Consider the following 18,060-nt stretch of genomic DNA (forward strand, 5'->3'; position numbering starts at 1 on the left):
AGACAGCTTCAGGTTTCTTACCTGGAATGCACTGCAGAGTTCCATCTTCTGCCCTTATTGTGAAGGTTTCTCCTGGGTTAACCTGAACTAGAATGACCTGTCAAAATAAGATAACAGTGGTTCAAAACAATTCAACGTGCACAGTCTTTCCCATAAGGGTTTTTGACCTTATTTGCTAACAAATGTCCTTTGGTGCTGAGCTCCAACTCAAATATGACACTATAAATGGCCCTGTCATCTTTTTATTTAATAAAAACACATGGTATAAAGGCTAAAAGATCCAACAAGTAAAATAATTGTCTGATGAATTCCTACAAGATATCCGACCATATTTCAACTTTATGTTGTGCCTAATTGTTCAAAAACTGCTTGCTGTCAAATATGCTACTTTCTAGAACTCTGTTAATAACTTCTTTTATACCATCTCTAATTTTAAATGTATATGATTAACTCCTGTCTTTGCCACTCATATACTATACCAGTAAAATCGACATTATAATTTATGACCTTTTAGCCTTTTAGAGTTAACAGTGTTCTTGGTGTAAGCCAGAAACAACAACACTATGCAAAAAGACAAACTAAGAGCCAGACAAATAACTGTAATTAAATATAAATATATATATATATATATATATATATATATATATATATATATATATATTTATATATATATATATATATATATATTTATATATATATATATATATATATATATATATATATATATATATATATATTCTTTATAGAGCTTCACAATATTACTGTAGGAGAATGTGAGGGCCGAGAAACATTTATACCCATTATGGTTTCCAAGATACTCTCCAAGGACGTTTCCTGGTTTTGACTCTTTGTCCCACTAAATGTTTGTCCATGGGAAGAATTTCTGTGGATTTTAAGGCTAACCAACTTCACATAAAATTAAGTATGATTTTAGATCCAGAAATCAGTTCAAATAGTTTCTTCACAAGCTGTAAACCGAGGCTGGGAACCCCAAATGCTTGGCTGGTACCATGACTCCTGATGAGATGTTTTGGGGTGAATCATTATTCTTCATTATTAGCACTTTAGTTGCAAAATATATTTAACAGACAATTTCCCCAAAACCTAAAAGCCATATATTTATAATATTTAGTATAATAGGCATACCCAAACAAAATAATGACAAAGTAGACAGATAGTTTAATTGTGCAGCGTATCTCAACACAGTACGAAATGCTGCAGAGAGAGAAACCATTCACTACGAGAGAAAAAAAGATTATCATATTTTACTATGCATGTAATATACTGCTCTAGTTGTATAATAAGAAAGAGTATCAATAGAGTTATGTTTCTGATTTTAAAAAAAATCCCCAAAACCGATAGAAACAAACCCTTCCATAAAGAGACTTCTTATAACCTTAACAAGCCAACACAGAAAGATGTGTTGAATAGTGTGGCTTTTTCTAACTTTTACCTTTAGCTACTTACTATGGTCAGAACAAACATTTGTAGTCGGAAATGCCTTGTCCAAAGCCAGTGTAAGGAACCAATTACCTATTGCTTTTTCCATAGTCACCATATTTAATAAGTGGAATCCAATTTTCCTAGCTTCCTCATTTCAAAGGCTTTCTTCAGAAAGATGAACATCTGCTAAGAACCTGTGTAAACAATTACAGTCTAAATATCTTTGCCTAAACAAGATTTACAAGCCCTGGAAAATCTAAGATAAGATATCAAATCCTAGCAACCCCATTTACACACAAATACAAATATATTTTTTTAACTACAATTACTCTACCTAAGTCTTTAAGCACCCTCTCTAGTACTTACTCTCCATATGTTATTAAAGTATTTATAATTATTAGCACCTATTTATAAAGCGCCAACAAATTTTGCTTTATGTACAAAATATGGGTGTATACACTGAAAATAGATTACATACAAAAAACAACCACTACTACAAGAGGAAAAGGGGGCCCTTGTCCAAAAGAGCTTTTTTTTTAACCTCTCCCTAACCCTACCTATTAAAAACATAAACTATAACTATCTTGTTATTTTAATCTCCTTTTAAGTCTGATATCAATGCCAAGGGATAAGGTAATAAGAAAGTGGAAACTAGACAATTTAATAGTCACTAAAGACAGGTATGAGCTGACATCTCACCCACAAAACAAAATCTGGTAGTGCTAATAGCTCATTGTAATTTCCACCAGTTAGGGGTAAATCCACACTGGGCATTTTGGGGAGATTTTGGTCACCTGGCGACTAATCGCCTCGTTTTTGCGACGATCAATCTCCCCAAACGCCTTCCCTGACTCTGCGCCGGAAGTGTACTTCTTCAACCTTGCATGTCTTCTTACAGCAAACAACTCAAGCATGGTTGTCAGTAATGCATTGTGAACTGATGACTCATGCTGTAATGTTTGTAATGCAATGCTGCAATCTGAGCTAATGAGATCTTTCAGCAACTCACAGCATGAGTGTGTTGGTTGTACCCAATAGAAAAAGTTAACTTGAAGAATTCACAAATAAATCCTTCAATATCTAAACTGTAAGAAAAAATAATAAAGAATATTTGTAAATCAGATTTATAATACATCCAATGGCTTTCAGTAAATTTATTTTTTATATTACCAATAGTTTCCCTTTAACTTACCTAGCTTCTGACAACAGACGGGGACTTTTGTTTAAATAGTAAAGGATTAATGTTATAAAAGGTGCAAGCTGTGCTACTGGTCTAGCAACCCATAGCAACCAATCCAATCAGTAGTACTATTAGTCTTTATTAGTCTGCTTTTTAAGAAAAAAGAAACCCTGGGCAAACGCTTATTTTGTTTATTGTATCCCCTTGAAGTTAATGTTGATCTGTTTGTAACTGTCATTTTTTTTGTACTTTACCAAGTAAATGGTTTAACTCTGTTTTTCTTCTCTCTGTGATTTTATTTGTATGCTGGGAGATCTTCCAGACACTTAAGAAGAACACATAATTGAAGATCATTTGATACATCTGGGCAGTTTTTCTCTAATATTTTCCTTGCACAACATTTATATTTTAGATTTAACACTATTTCACTTAAAAAGTGTGTACTAGTATTAAAATGTAGTTAGGCTATAGAGGTGAAGGTATAAATCAACAGTGTTTGGTTTACTATATGTACATTTTATATATATGTTATATTTTATTATAGGTTACCAGAAAACCTTCGAACTTGGTATGGAAAGTGCTATTCATGGCTCTGTTTGGTTTCAGCACCATTTTTAAAATTCATCATCCATAGGTAGCTAAGGTACTACCATTCTGGCCTATTTGAATTGGATAATAAACACATTAGGAGCTGAGTAGCAGTTAATATATAGCCTGGTGTTATCTTGTCAGTGAGACAATGGGCACAGCATATGTTCTTTATAGTGGAACTTTATCTATGACAGTAAACACTCCCAAAGATGCAGAATAAGCAAATGATTTGCTCCTTCCCTGTGAAACTTACAAGCCAATTAGGGAAGTGCTTATCAATGGCAGACTGGGCCGCCCAGAAATTTTCTGGGTCCCCCTGGTCCCTCCCCACCCCAGATCCTTCCCTCAAGCTCCACCCCACACCACAGTATAAGTAAAAAACTAATTACACCAGGGCCCCCCATTACAGTTTTTACAAAAACATTGGTGGTTAGGGGCCCAATAGAATATTTAAAAAAATCATTGGTGATTAGGGGTTCAATAAAAAAAAATTGGTGTTCAGTGGAACTTACCTTAGGTTCTTCTTCAGCTTCTTCAGTTTCCTTCGGCTCCTTTCGTGGCTTTGGGTCTTTTTGCGGCTTCAGGACTTCAACTTCGGGTCTTTTCGTGGCTTCAGGTCTTCAGCGCAGCTTTGGGCCTTTTCGGCGCGACTTCAGGTCTTCAGTGTGGCTTTGGGTCATTTCAGTGCAGCTTCGGGTCTTTTCATCGTGGCTTTGTGTCTTTGGCGTGGCTTTCGTGTTTTCTGGCGTGGCTACGGGTCTTTGACGTGGCTTTGGATATATATTCGGCATGGCTTCATGTATATTCGGTGTGGCTTCGGGTCTTTTCAGTGCAGCTTTGGGTCTTTTCAGTGGGGCTTTGCGTCTTTGGCGTGGCTTCGGGTTTTCCGGCGTGGCTATGGGTCTTTAACATGGCTTTGGATATATTCGACGTGGCTTCATGTATATTCGTTGTGACTTCGGGTCTTTTCAGCGTGGCTTCGGGTCTTCGTTGCCACAAGAGCGGGGCCACACTTTAGGCCTGGTTAAGCTGTAACCCCTGTGCCCCCTGATGGCAGAAGTTATAGACAGACAGCTGAAGGGAAGAGATACATCGGGTCTCTAAGGTTGCAATAAAAAGGGGACTGGGATTTGTAGTAAAAATGCATTCCAAAGAAGTGGGCAATAATTGTGAAGATCGGCACATGGAAGAATCTTTGCAGCTCCCATATCAGTTACTAAAATGTGCACCACATGCAGTACCTTATATGTGGACTGCAGCAGAGTCATCTTAATTTTGCATTATACCTCCCAAAAGTCCAGTTTGTCTTGTAGAAAAGGGTGTGACTATTGAGAAATAGGTGTGGCTATGGTTGATCCATTGGTGTGGTCTGAGTAGGCAGGGTCATTGAAACATGTATTTTACGGAAGTGTCACTGTTTGAATCTATATCTATACTTAAAGGGAAAAGTTGGAAGGTAACAAACATATTCTTTCATTAGAGTTGTGTAAGGAAGGAGGAAATGGAGGATAGATGACCAATCACATTGCTTTTATAAAGTACCACCACTCTGATCACTAATGATACAAACAAATACCACACTGTGACATTTTCACCATTTAGTATCAAGAAAACTATACGATTTCAGATTTATAGCCACGGCCTTCAAAAAGAAATCACAACAAAATATGGACATCATGATACCACAAGAGGATAAATACAGACCATATCATTATAAGATGAGAGTGGTTCATTAAGAAGCAATACAAATTGCAATACAGTTTGATGCCTGAATATAAACTATTCTGTTTTGTAGTCTAAACAAGCCCAGTCAAGCAAAACTATGTAAACTCTAGAAATATATTTTTACTTTGACTTGTATATGAGTTGTAAACTAACATTAATATTATTCTAAAGACAGAAACATTGTTGACCCGTATATTAAGAATCTAGCTAAAATATGCTTTTGGCAGGGGCGACCCTTGCCCCTCTGCCGCCTGAGTCAGCAGCAGTTGCTGCTGCCCCCCTCCCTTGGAAATTCACTCTTAAAGTACCAGGAGCAGCATTTTTGCTGCCCCCTGGTACCTAGTGGCGACAGCCTCAACTCGCCACATTGGCGAAGCACCCCTGGCTTTTGGGAAAATATTTCCAATATGCAGCCCTCCAGCTAATGTACAATTTCCAGTCTCCTACCACATGTGAAACTTGATCAACAACAGCTAGAGGACCACTTACTAAATATACTTTTTACATGAATGCATGTGCATCAACATAGAATTTAGGCAACTCTTTCCTGACTGCATTATTCTGCCCTTACTGTAGATGAGGAAACACTGTAAAACATTTGTAGTATACTTGTCATGCATGTCTGACATACCTGGAAAAATCATGATGTTTTAGACATTGCTCAAGATGCACACTGTATACCCCCAGGGATGCACAGCAACACCATTGCTCCCATTCAAACCTACCCAGTTATACAGGTCTACAAACTGGCAATGTGTTAATGGACTAGGGGCAGCCAGGTGGAAGGTATGGTTTGTTTTTTACATTGATAGCTTTTTACATTCATTTTCAAAATACACCTTATACCCCACAAGCCTAAGGGTTGTGTTACATGAGGCATTTTCTCCACCAGTGGAAAAACACCAATGCGCCCAAAAGCAAACAAGCTTTTGGTCTAAATGTGCCTCTTGTGACAGGCAGATGACACTAATTAAATACACAGAGTGGATCCATTGTCCAACAGGGTCTCATCAAAACCCTTGGCCCACCCTCACAGAAATTAGTTCTAGGCAGTGCCGAATGGTATAGGGTTTTATAAAGGCCGGTGATTGAAGTAAGGATGGGTTGATGGGAATTATTTTAGGTTGGGGTCCACCAAGGGTCCACCTCTTGAACCTAGTGTCCACCAAGGGGTCCACCAAGGGTCCACTTTTTGAACCTAGGGTTTTGAACATAGGGTCCACCTCTTGAACTTTGGTACCATAAGCGGTTGTAAGTATGCAAATGGTGGTTCCAATGTCAGAATGGGTCTCCTAAGGTCCACGAGAGAACCTGAAACCATTGCCCCACCCTCACAGAAATTATAAATAGACAGTGCCAAATAGTACAGGATTTTATAAAAGCCCGTAATGGAAGTAAGGATGGGTTGATGGGAATTATGCTAGGTTAGGACTCACCAGGAAGTCCTCTTGTACTGTGGTCCCATGAGCAGTTGTAAGTGCACTGCTGGAGAAAACACCATATGTGACATAGCCCTAAAATCTTTTTGGGAATAATTAAAATAATACAGGTATGTAGACTCTAGTAAGTCTACTAGAGAATCACGTAAACATAAAATAAACCCAATAGGCTGGTTTTGCCTCCACTAAGGAGTAATTATATCTTAGTTGGGATCAAGTACAAGGTACTGTTTTATTATTACAGAGAAAAAAAATAATTTATAATCGTTTGGATTATTTGATTATAATGGAGTCTATGGGAGACAACCTTTCTGTAATTCGGAGCTTTCTGGATAATGGGTTTCCGGATAACGGATCCCATACCTGTAATAGAAAAAAGAAAAATGCCACATGCTGCCAGCCATTACTGTCCCCTAGCTCTGCCTATACATTCTTATCACACAGAGAGTGGATTGCTATGCAGCACCTACTGAGAGAGACTGACTGAGACAAACATGACCTAGAATGATCTATGTTTTGTGTCATTTCAATTGATTTACTGTAGGTCTCAGCAGGTTTTGCATCATATTGATGACATTCTGCCAGGAAAAGTAATGTAACTTTGTTATACTAATCAATAAATGTTGTTTGTAGCAACACTGATTAACAAAGGGGAAAACTACTGCAGTAAAGCCTTTGAAATGCATATATCGTCCAAAATGTAGTTTAAAGGGGAAACAAAATCTCATTTATTATCTATTTGTATGACACAGAGTTGCTATGCCACTTGTGTCAAAAGACAGACAGCTTCCAAAACTTTGCATGCATGTACAATGGCCAAGATTTTATATCTGTAATCACTTGCAGAAGATGTTGTCTTCTAACCTTGCCATACTACTCAGCTTTTTCTCAACAGCTAGTGAAAATGGTGCAATATTAGAGGGGTGTTAGGGATACTATGTCTGTACATACTGTTTAACTTTATTTGTAAATGCATAAAAGTACAATACATAAAAGTGCAATAAATACAATAAATATACACAGAACAGAGAGCTCATATATGGACAAAAAGCTTAAGTGCTTTGTGGTAAGAGACAAAAAGGGAAGGAGGTCCCTGCTCTGAAGAGATTACAGTCTAAGTGGGTGGGTGGCTAACATACAGTCACAAATTGGAGAGGAAAAAGTGCACAAGGTAAAGGCATTGTACAATAGGTTCCAGGCTGTGGGACCTGCAAGCCTGCTTCCCAGAAGGGGAATCACTTGGGGAAGCTGGAGATGAAAGCTGCATTCTCGAAGGATGGGGCGGCACTTTGTGTGTGATGTCATCAACGTTGCATTGCATGTTACGCTATTGATGCTCTTGTGCACGAGAACAGTTTTTTACATTTTGGCATAAATTATACTGGTTGTGAATGGCCCGAGTAAAAAATAAATAAATGAAAATAAAATCCAATGACCGTTGCATTCAATATATTGGTCTGTCCAGTGGGGTCCCCAGGCTACAGGCTACAAGCTGTATAAAATAAATGGTGACTTTACAAAGGTGTGTGTATTTTTACTTCATGTGAAAGCCAGGTTTAATGCTGTTATTTTACATTGCTTCTGGAAGAAGACACTCTAAGAAAAAAGCTTTAAAGGGATATTGTCATGGGAAAATTTTTTTTTCCCAAAATGAATCAGTTAATAGTGCTGCTCCAGCAGAATTCTGCACTGAAATCCATTTCTCAAAAGAGCAAACAGATTTTTTAATATTCAATTTTGAAATTCGACATGGGGCTAGACATTTTGTCAATTTCCCAGCTGCCCCATGTAATGTGACTTGTGCTCTGATAAACTTCAATCACTCTTTACTGCTGTACTGCAAGTTGGAGTGATGATCACACCCTCCCTTTCCCCCCCCCCCAGCAGCTAAATAAAAGAACAATGGGAAGGTAACCAGATAGCAGCTCCCTAACACAAGATAAGAGCTGCCTGGTAGATCTAAGAACAGCACTCAATAGTAAAAATCCATGTCCCACTGAGACACATTCAGTTACATTGAGAAGGAAAAACAGCAGCCTGCCAGAAAACATTTCTCTCCTGAAGTGCAGGCACAAGTCACATGACATGGGGCAGCTGGGAAATTGACAAAATGTCTAGCCCCATGTCAGATTTCAAAATTGAATATAAAAAAATCTGTTTGCTCTTTTGAGAAATGGATTCCAGTGCAGAATTCTGCTGGAGCAGCACTATTAACTGATTCATTTTGAAAAAAAAAATTTTTCCCATGACAGTATCCCTTTAAAAATATACATATTATTTTACGCCGTTATGTTACACTGCGGAGCTTGGCGATGCGTAGTTGTATTGTCCCGCTGATTTTTACCCAACATAATAAATGTGCCTCTATGAGTACTGTGTAAGGTGAACTTTGTTACCTTGTCCTAATACCCTAATAACAGGTGGACAAAGTAGTATATACAGTATATTATCTCTATCTATCAGGAATAATAGCTATAGCCAAGCACCAGGTACAGGAGGACACCTATTTCAAATCAAATGGCATCAACTTTGCTATGTTATACTGTTAAAAAATGTAATCTTATAATAGAGTGAAACCTCAATTGTATATGCCCTTTTCTGCATTTAACACTTTTTTGTGGTCTCACCTATCTATAGTGCATTTCAATGGGTGTTTTTCCGATTCTACACCAGCATTTTGTCCTGGTGTTCACAAAAATTTGCTGGCAGTGTTAACATCATAGTGGATAAAGTGGCATTTTCTAGTGTTTTGTCACCCTGTGTGCCATTGCCCTTATGCATTTTTTTCCAGTGTTTCTGCCTTGATGAGTAGTCCTGTTCATTTGAAGGTTATCTGTTCCTTTACATTGTATTTGTAAAAATCAACTTTGAAGGATTCTGTACCAGTTTCATAAAGTAAAAATACATTTTTAAATCTGTTCCTATGACATTAGGTCAGTAATGTTGTGGTCCAGCCCAATGTGTAGGGGTCTGTGGGGATAAGGGGGGGGGGCGTTGTAAATTTCTGTACCGGGGCCCTTAGGGGTCTAGCTATGCCACTCTTCCCAGGACTAGGCTAAATGCTCCAAAAGGTAGACTCTTAGTTTTTTCTTGAAGAGATTGAGAGAGCACTCATTAAGAGGGAATTTAGGGATGGAATTCCAGAGGTAAAGAGCAGCAAGATAGAAAGGTCTGAGACAAGAGGTGGCAGTGGATGTGGATGAAGTGAAAAGAATGTTGCTTTGAAAGGAGTGGAGAAGACAACCAGAAATGTACAGTCAGACAAGTAAAGAAATGTAGTGAGGAGCAGAGGAAGGGCTTTGAATATTAGCAGAAGAATTTTATAAGGGCAGATGTGAAGATTCGGGGAGATTTAGTTGCATGGCTATAAATTAACTCTTCTTTGGGGCAACTTGGAGCACTTCATTTTTCGAAGTCGCCTGAAGTTTCCACGTGAGTTAACTTTGGAAAACGAAATGCACCGATTGCCACCCCGCTGGCGATTTACATTCTAGCCATCAGGAGGCTGTTCGGGGAGATTAGTCCCCCAAAGAAGAGGAGAATTGTCGATGGGCTACTAATCTCCCCGAATATGAGCGTGTGTCTCTCTCCTAAAAGGTAGCCATGCTAAGGATTTTAGTTGGGGTTCAACTGGTTCCCTTTTAAGATTGATTGGAGGGGAGAGAGATGGGAGTCTGGAAGACCAGTTAGTAAGAGATTGCAATAGTCTAAATGGGATAGGATATGGGCATGGATTTGTGTTTTGGCTGTTGATTCTGTTTAAAGTTGAACAAATCCCATAACTTTATGACTGACTGGGCTGCTGAAGGTGAGCATATTCATCAAGCAGAGGGGATGGGCCCAAACCACTGGCTGTTACATTTAAACAAATTATAGAGTGTTTCAGAGGAGCCTTTATATACAGTACAAAGACATGTGTGTCTAGTAAATAGATGCTACAAGTGTCCTTACTGGTACAAATGTCACTTACTAGCACTACAGAATTACAAACACAGGATATATTTAAAGCTTTTTTGTATTACAGATAGCAAACTGCAGCTTGAGGTGAGGCAGTGATTCTCCTTTAGTTATTATTTAGTAATGCCACAAAATGACTAGACTCTCAGATCTCAATGGGTTTACAGGGCCAAAAACACCAAATGGAAATAACGTTTTCTGTGAACTACCCTGCACTAGTAAATATGATGTGTTTGCTTTGGGAAGAAATTAAGCTTTTCCAAATAAGTTACTATGTAGCCATGGAAGCTGATACAAGTTCCATTAGGGCTCTAGGCTGCACCATTGCATAATAGATATCTGTTTAGAAAATGATGGTTTTAATACCACATGTATATGATACGTCAACAATAAAACTTAAGGAAAGGGGCCAGACAGCTGCACTAAACATCCAGCAAAAAGGGAAAGCTCCCACTAGCGTCCCGAGGAGCCTGGGGATTTCTTCCCACTGTTCATGACCATGAAACATTACTACATGTTTCTTATACAACTTGGGATACTCACTTGCCAGATGATAAACACTCACATCACATGCACACACAAATCAACATACTGACAGATCCATGCTAAGAAGGAGCCAAATCCTCCAGTGGTTTGTCACTGGCTTAACAATTTCCAAATATGTGGCCAAAATAATGTTTTGCCAGAGTTCTGAGAAACTTTTGTGAGGGTTTTTAAAAAGGGCCCAAAGCCAATCAGAAAACAGGGAGGTATTCATCGTATGGCCTCGGCCTTCTATGGATATTCCTTCCACTATTTGCCAGTTATTATACTGTATGTCAGTGACTGAGAAGTAATTGTGCACAAGATACTTGGCTTAGAGTTGTGGGGTGAACACAGAGGACAAAGTGTGTGTGGGAGAAAGGGAAGATACGAGGAGAAACTGTTAGAGGGTTATACTGGCTGCTCAGCTGTCATGGCTGCAATGTGTCCTAAGGCAACCAATGCATAAGGCTTACATGTTGTCCAGCATGACAGACAATCATTTCAAATTTTTCAATTGTACAGAATTATAATTCAGTGGATTCGTTTTCCAGTAGTCATTTTGCTACGTTTGTGTCAAAAAGCAATTTTGCCATGCAAAAACAAAAACATATTATGCAAAGTGCTCATTTCACACCTCTGCTCGAGGAGTTACACTACCCAAGACTTTTATTGTAAGTATGTAATGTACATACAGGGGGTCTCCTGTTAAGATATTATTGGCACTACAGTATATATTACCAACAAGTACAGTATATGCATTTCTTGCGGTCAAGAAAGATTTCTTGCGGTCTATAAAGATTATTCATCATTGAACCAAGTCTTACATATACCTTTATTAACGATATTCGAAGTCGAAGGATTTTCATTCCCAGTTAATTAACCCTCGATATTCTACCCTTGATGAATTGAGGCCCCTAAGGGGCCAATTCATTAACTTCGAGTGAAGGAATAGAAGAAAAAAAAACTTCGAATTTCGAAGTGTTTTTTTGGCTACTTCGACCATCGAATGGGCTGCTTCGACCTTTGACTACGACTTCGAATCGAAGGATTCGAACTAAAAATCGTTTGACTATTCGACCATTCGATAGTCGAAGTACTGTCTCTTTAAAGGAACACTAACACCAAAAAATGTAAGTGTTTTAAGTAATGAAAATATCATGTACTGTTGCCCTGCACTGGTAAAACTGATGTGTTTGCTTCAGAAACACTACTATAGTCAGCGCCGGATTCCACTTTTGTGCGCCCCTAGGCCGCGCGGTCCGACCAGGCGGCTGCGCGGTCCTAGCGCCTGCCTTCCCAGCGCGCCGGCGAAAAAACGCCGGCGCAGCTGGTGCATTTGAACGGCGGCTGGGCGGCATGCCACCCCTATTTCTTTGCCGCCTTAGGCCCGGGCCTATGCGGCCTTGCCGCAAATCCGGGCCTGACTATAGTTCATATAAACAAGCTGCTGTGGAGCAATGGCAGAAATTGAAAAACGGCTATATGGCACAGGTTAACTAATGGATAACAGATAACACCATTAGACAGACAGAGCTTACCTGCTATCTCCTGTGTAACTTGAGCTTTTTCTCCTTTGAATGGCTGCCCCCATTGCTACACAGCAGCTTATTTATATAAATAATAGTAGTGTTTCTTAAGCAAACACAGCAGTTTTACCAGTGCAGGGCAAAACTGCATTATATTTTCAATACTTTAAAACACTTTTATTTTTTGACGTTACTGTTCCTTTAAGAAAAAACTTCGACCCCCTAGTTCGCCACCTAAAAGCTACCGAACCCAATGTTAGCCTATGGGGAAGGTCCCCATAGGCTTGCCTAGCTTTTTTTGGTCAAAGGATAATCCTTCGATCGTTGGATTAAATTCCTTTGATCGTTCGATCGAAGTATTTGCGCAAAATCCTTCGACTTCGATATTCGAAGTCGAAGGATTTTCATTCCCAGTCGAATATCGAGGGTTAATTAACCCTCGATATTCGACCCTTGATGAATTTGCCCCTAAACTTAGGGTGTATTGATGAGTAACAAATTATTATTATTATGTGAGAGGCTTTGATTAATTGGCCAAATGTGTTGGCAAATTTTCCCAGAATTTAAGATGGATAAAACAGCATGAGCCTTTGCACCATACCCTTACTGTATATTGTTGCATGAGTCACACCCTGGCAGACTCTGTGGCACATCATTTTCTTGAATCATACAGTACATGTCATTCTAACTCTAGAACAGACTCTTAAAAATAGAACAGAGGATGTGAAATAGCAGTACAGTCAAAGGTTTATTTAAATCAGACCCTGATTAAGTGAGTCAACCAGATGCACATTTTATTTATGGCACAATGTCATTCTTTAGTCCAAGTTCATCTCATCCTGCCTAAACAATGGTTTAAATCCTCTCTTTATAAATGGTGGTTTACTGGAGCATTTAATAAAAATGCAACAGAGCTGATACTTGGGTAAATTAAATTAAATTTCAGCTCTCATTTCACAAATGACAACTGAAAATAAGACATTAGGCCTTACAGTGCATAAGAGTAGAACCTTACTATATAAACACAGCATAAGGATCAATGCCTCCAATGTTTTACATGTTATATTTAGTGATTGGCGAATTTACGTGTTTCACCGGCAGCGAATAAATTCGCCTGGGTCAAAAAATTTTGGACTTCGTTCAAAAAGTCACTCGGGCCAAATTGACGTGCGTCAACAATATTCGGAGGCCCATTGACTTAAACGCTGGTGTCAAAATTGACACAGGGGACTTTTCGGATACGCGTCCAAAATTGACACAAGCTTAATTTTCGGCTTTCACAAATTTTTCATGAATTTTTCATCATTTCGTGAATTTTGCGGTAAATTTGCAAATTTTTCGGCGAAGCGGAACGAGAGATATTTGTCCATCACTAGTTATATTGCACTGTCCAACTGGCAAGACAGGGTACAAAAATCGAGTTAGGCTGCCCTGTTTTACTAGAGGTTTTTTTTTACTAAAAAACATTTAAACACTTGGGGGCCGATTCATGAAGCTCGAGTGAAGGATTCGAATTAAAAAAACTTCGAATTTCGAAGTATTTTTTGGGTACTTCGACCATCAAATTGGTTAAATTCGATCGAATTCGAACGATTCGAAGTAAAAATCGTTCGACTATTCGACCATTCGATAATCGAAGTACTGTCTCTTTAAAAAATACTTCGACCACCTACTTCGGTAGATAAAACCTACCGAAGTCAATGTTAGCCTATGGGGAAGGTCCCCATAGGCTTGCCTGTGATTTTTTGATCGAAGGATTTTCCTTCGATCGTTGGATTAAAATCCTTCGAATCGTTAGATCGATCGATCGCAGGATTTGCGCAAAATCGTTCGACTTCGATATTCGAAGTCGAACGATTTTAGTTCCCAGTCGAATATCGAGGGTTAATTAACCCTCGATATTCGACTCTTGATGAATCGGCCCCTTAGAGGCAGATTTACTAAGCGATCGAATACGCTAAAAATCCTTTGACTTCTATATTCGAAGTCGAAGGATTTCAATTCGAGGGTCAAATTTCGAAGTTTTTTTAACTTCAAAATTCGACCCTTAGTAAATCTGCTCCTTAATTAATTGTTTTGCCACCAATATTGATTTATGCTACCTTTCTACAATCAAACACAGGGCGCTGTTTTATTACTTCATAAAAAAAAAGGAAACCACGTAAAAAATGGAATTCTTTGCTTAAAATTGAATCTGCAGGAGATAAGGGATCCCATACTTGTACAAGATGCTATCAGTACCTTCCCATGAGAGAAACATTCTGCTGAAATTTAGTGATACAATATTTTTACATCTGTTTTTACTGGTGAAACATCTTCAAAAGAAGACTTGAAAAATGGGGACAACCCCTGAGGTCACAATAATTTATAGCATATTGCTTTTGATGAGTGCCATCTGTATATTGCATAACCATATTTAGATTATACTCTTGGCAATAGGGTGTAAGGGTAGAACACCACATTCTCATCAGCATTTAATACAGAGTTTGGACTATTCCTTGAGCAAAAACACATATTACAGTTATATGGCAGGAAACAGTATTTAATTAGTTAAGTTAATTTTAGCAAGAAAATTCAAGGTGTGTGATATTTCATGAGCTGGTTTTACTTAGGTCGAGGATGACAGTCCTTTTCTACTACTTTCTGCAGTTACAGAAGGTGAATTTAGTGGATTTAGTGGTAGTGTTGATGGATACATTCATAAGAGTAAGTTTGTTGTAAGCTTCCATAATAATAATGCACCTAATAATGCACTTATACCAAAAAGATGGTAAAATAGTAGGTCTCTAAAAACCTTAAGGGTGTATAGGCATTTTGGGCATATCCGGCAGCGTATCCGGACACCCTTGCTAAAATCCTGAGTTAGAATACTGGTGAGTTGCAAAAAAGTCTCTGTAAACGAGATGAAGCCTTGGACAGACCTTTCACAAATTTAGGACAAAGTCACACATGACATATGGTATATGCTTCTGTCCTCTTGCGTTTTGTGGATCTCCACTGGATTCTAGACCAGTGGAAACTTGTGAGTGATAAATTTGCTTCATCATCTAGCAGACTGACCAAGAAGTCTAGTTTTAGTGGAAGCCATGTGAATGTTACATGTCTGAATATGTGCTGCCATTTGGACTGTTTTTATGGTTTTAGCTAGGGCCCTTGATTACAGTGAAAAAATGTCATACTTTGTAGCAACAGATTGGGAATGGTTTATTCCTTAGTCGATAAGATAATGCCCCTATGCACAAAGGTAGGCCCAAAGAGAATTGCCATGTAGCCCAGACCTCAACCCAACTAACTGCACATAGGGGCAGGCTCACTTACTAACCAACCTTACTGATGCAAATTACACCAATTTTCTCAGAAATTCTTTTTTTTTTGCAGCAAAGGGAGGTTTAACTTTAAATTATTAATCTTGATTCAGAATGAAATGTGGGACCAACAAGTGACCAAAGACACTTGGTTTTATGGTGTATAACTTCTCTACCACAAACTCCTTTGCAGTCTGACCACATGCAATGCCAGAGATAAAATGGAAGATTCCTGGGATCACAATATTTTCACAATTCTTTCACCATTTTTTATTTATAAATGTGTGATATAACTGTAAGACCATCTATGCTTCCCCATCTATAGAGGTGTCTAATAGTGACAATGGTTATGTCAAAGTGCTAATAAAAGATCCTAAGTCTGGATCTGTCATGGCTTCAAGTACAATATGACAGTTCAATTTAGAATTCTGGTGTAATGGCAAAATCACTCCAAAAACTGTAATATAAGGTTCAGAGAATTCATGCATTAAAAACAGAGGAAAAAGACATTTAGGGGGTTATTTATCAAAATTGAAGTTTTTCTCATGTTTGGAATTAAAAAAGTCTTACCAAACTAGAATCTGTGATTTACCCTTATTTATTACAAAAACACAAAAAACTTTTTCAAATTGCTGCAAGAAAACCGCACCAAAAAAAATCAAAATTTTTTATATTTGACACCCGAAAAGTCCAAATTTCTAGTGAAATCAGAGGAAAAGTCAGAAATGTTCGGATTATTGTACGAAACCCAGCTCAGAACATAATATCTTCATATTGCAACTAGGACCTCTGCCAATGACTTCTACAGGACCTCGACAGGTTGAAGATGGAGTATTTTCTGAGTTTTATTTTTCCACTAAAAATTCGGATTTTAAAGGAAAAAAAAACTTACATTTTTAGAGTTTTTAGCATTCGGACTTTAATAAATAACCCCCTAAGTCTTGTTCTACTGTCACTGAATGATTTATTTTCACAACATCTTTGTTGTATTACCTCATTCACTACAATGCACATATACTATGAATATATATCATAAGCCATCAGGGTATGCTATTTATAAGTGTAAACCAAAAACAGATGAGCTGGCCATAAAAGACCCTCTAATGTACTTCCAATAAAAATATTTTAGTTTCTAAGTAAAAACATTATCTGTGACATCACCCTTGTTTCTGAACAAATTCACACAAAGGGTCACCACTACAATTTCAGGGGAAATTTTGACCCACTTACTAGAAAACTAGCATTTACTAGTACAGGTATGGGATCCGTTATCCAAAAGAAAGCTCTGAATTACAGAAAGGCCATCGCCCATAAATTCCATTTTACCTAAATAATCAAAATTTTTATAAATGATTTATTTTTTCTCTTAAATGTTTACAAGATTTTAAGTAGCCTTAAGGGGGTATATTTATCAAAGAGTGAAGTTAGAGATCGCCACAGTCCTCTAGATTGAAATTTAGCCACTCTCCATTAATTTTTATGGGATTTTGAAAGGCATATTTATCAAAGGATGAACTTTAACTTTCACCCATTGATAAATACTCTTTTAAAAATCCCATAGAAATTAATGGAGAGTGGCGGAATTTCTCTTTAGAGGACTGTGGTGATCTCTAAATCCACTCTTTGATAAATATACACCAAGGTATGAAGATTCAAATTACAAAAAAGATCCATTATATGGAAAACCCAAGGTCCCGAACATTCTTCAGGTCCCATAACTGTATTTAGCAAATAAAATATTTAAAATGAGTAAATTTTTTTAAAGTTAGATTTAAACATACAGTTCATCGCATACACTTTATGAGTTTGCCCTTCGTTATTTTCAGTAAATTACAAAATAATCAATTTATAAATATTCAATTTTTTCATGAAAAAATGTTGTTACAGTTTTTGGAAATTTTATCACTGTTTATTGTGTGGTCTTCATTTTCAAAATATTGCCCTTTACTTAGAATAATAACCATAGTTGCACAGTTAGTCTAGTACATATTCAAAACAGAAAAGTGCCTATTTTATTTTAAGACAAGCACTCTTTGTTCTTATTACAGTATCCCTTTAAAGGTGACATACATTGGACTCTCCATTTTTTTTTAAACTCTGCTATGTTTGCTTAAAATGTTTGGTCATTACCTTTAATAGCTCCTTTACCGTTTCCACTATCACTTGTTATTTGTAATTTTTTTATTCAACCACAAAATTTCTTCTGTGTGTAAATGGGGCTTATTGGGTTTTGTATGAACCAACAGATACAAACTGCAAAAGGGCACAAAACCACTGAGCCCTGCTAGTCTACACCAGGTGCAATCACTATTTGTATGATGTGTTAATAGACCCATTAGCTTGTGTCTGACATTAATAAATGAGTTCTT

General features: G+C 37.7%; 1 protein-coding gene across 2 annotated transcripts in view; it reads right to left on the minus strand.

The window, feature by feature from the left end:
- Positions 1-18,060, minus strand: part of fndc3b.S (fibronectin type III domain containing 3B S homeolog) — a 190,444-nt gene that overhangs the window by 133,850 nt on the left and 38,534 nt on the right. For both annotated transcript variants that reach the window (XM_018265699.2, XM_018265698.2), the window contains exon 3: positions 22-97. In XM_018265699.2, coding sequence (XP_018121188.1) covers positions 22-97 — 76 coding nt within the window. The remainder of the gene's footprint in view (positions 1-21; positions 98-18,060) is intronic.

This window comes from Xenopus laevis, chromosome 5S (genome assembly GCF_017654675.1).
Source record: "Xenopus laevis strain J_2021 chromosome 5S, Xenopus_laevis_v10.1, whole genome shotgun sequence".
Lineage (NCBI taxonomy): Eukaryota > Metazoa > Chordata > Amphibia > Anura > Pipidae > Xenopus > Xenopus laevis.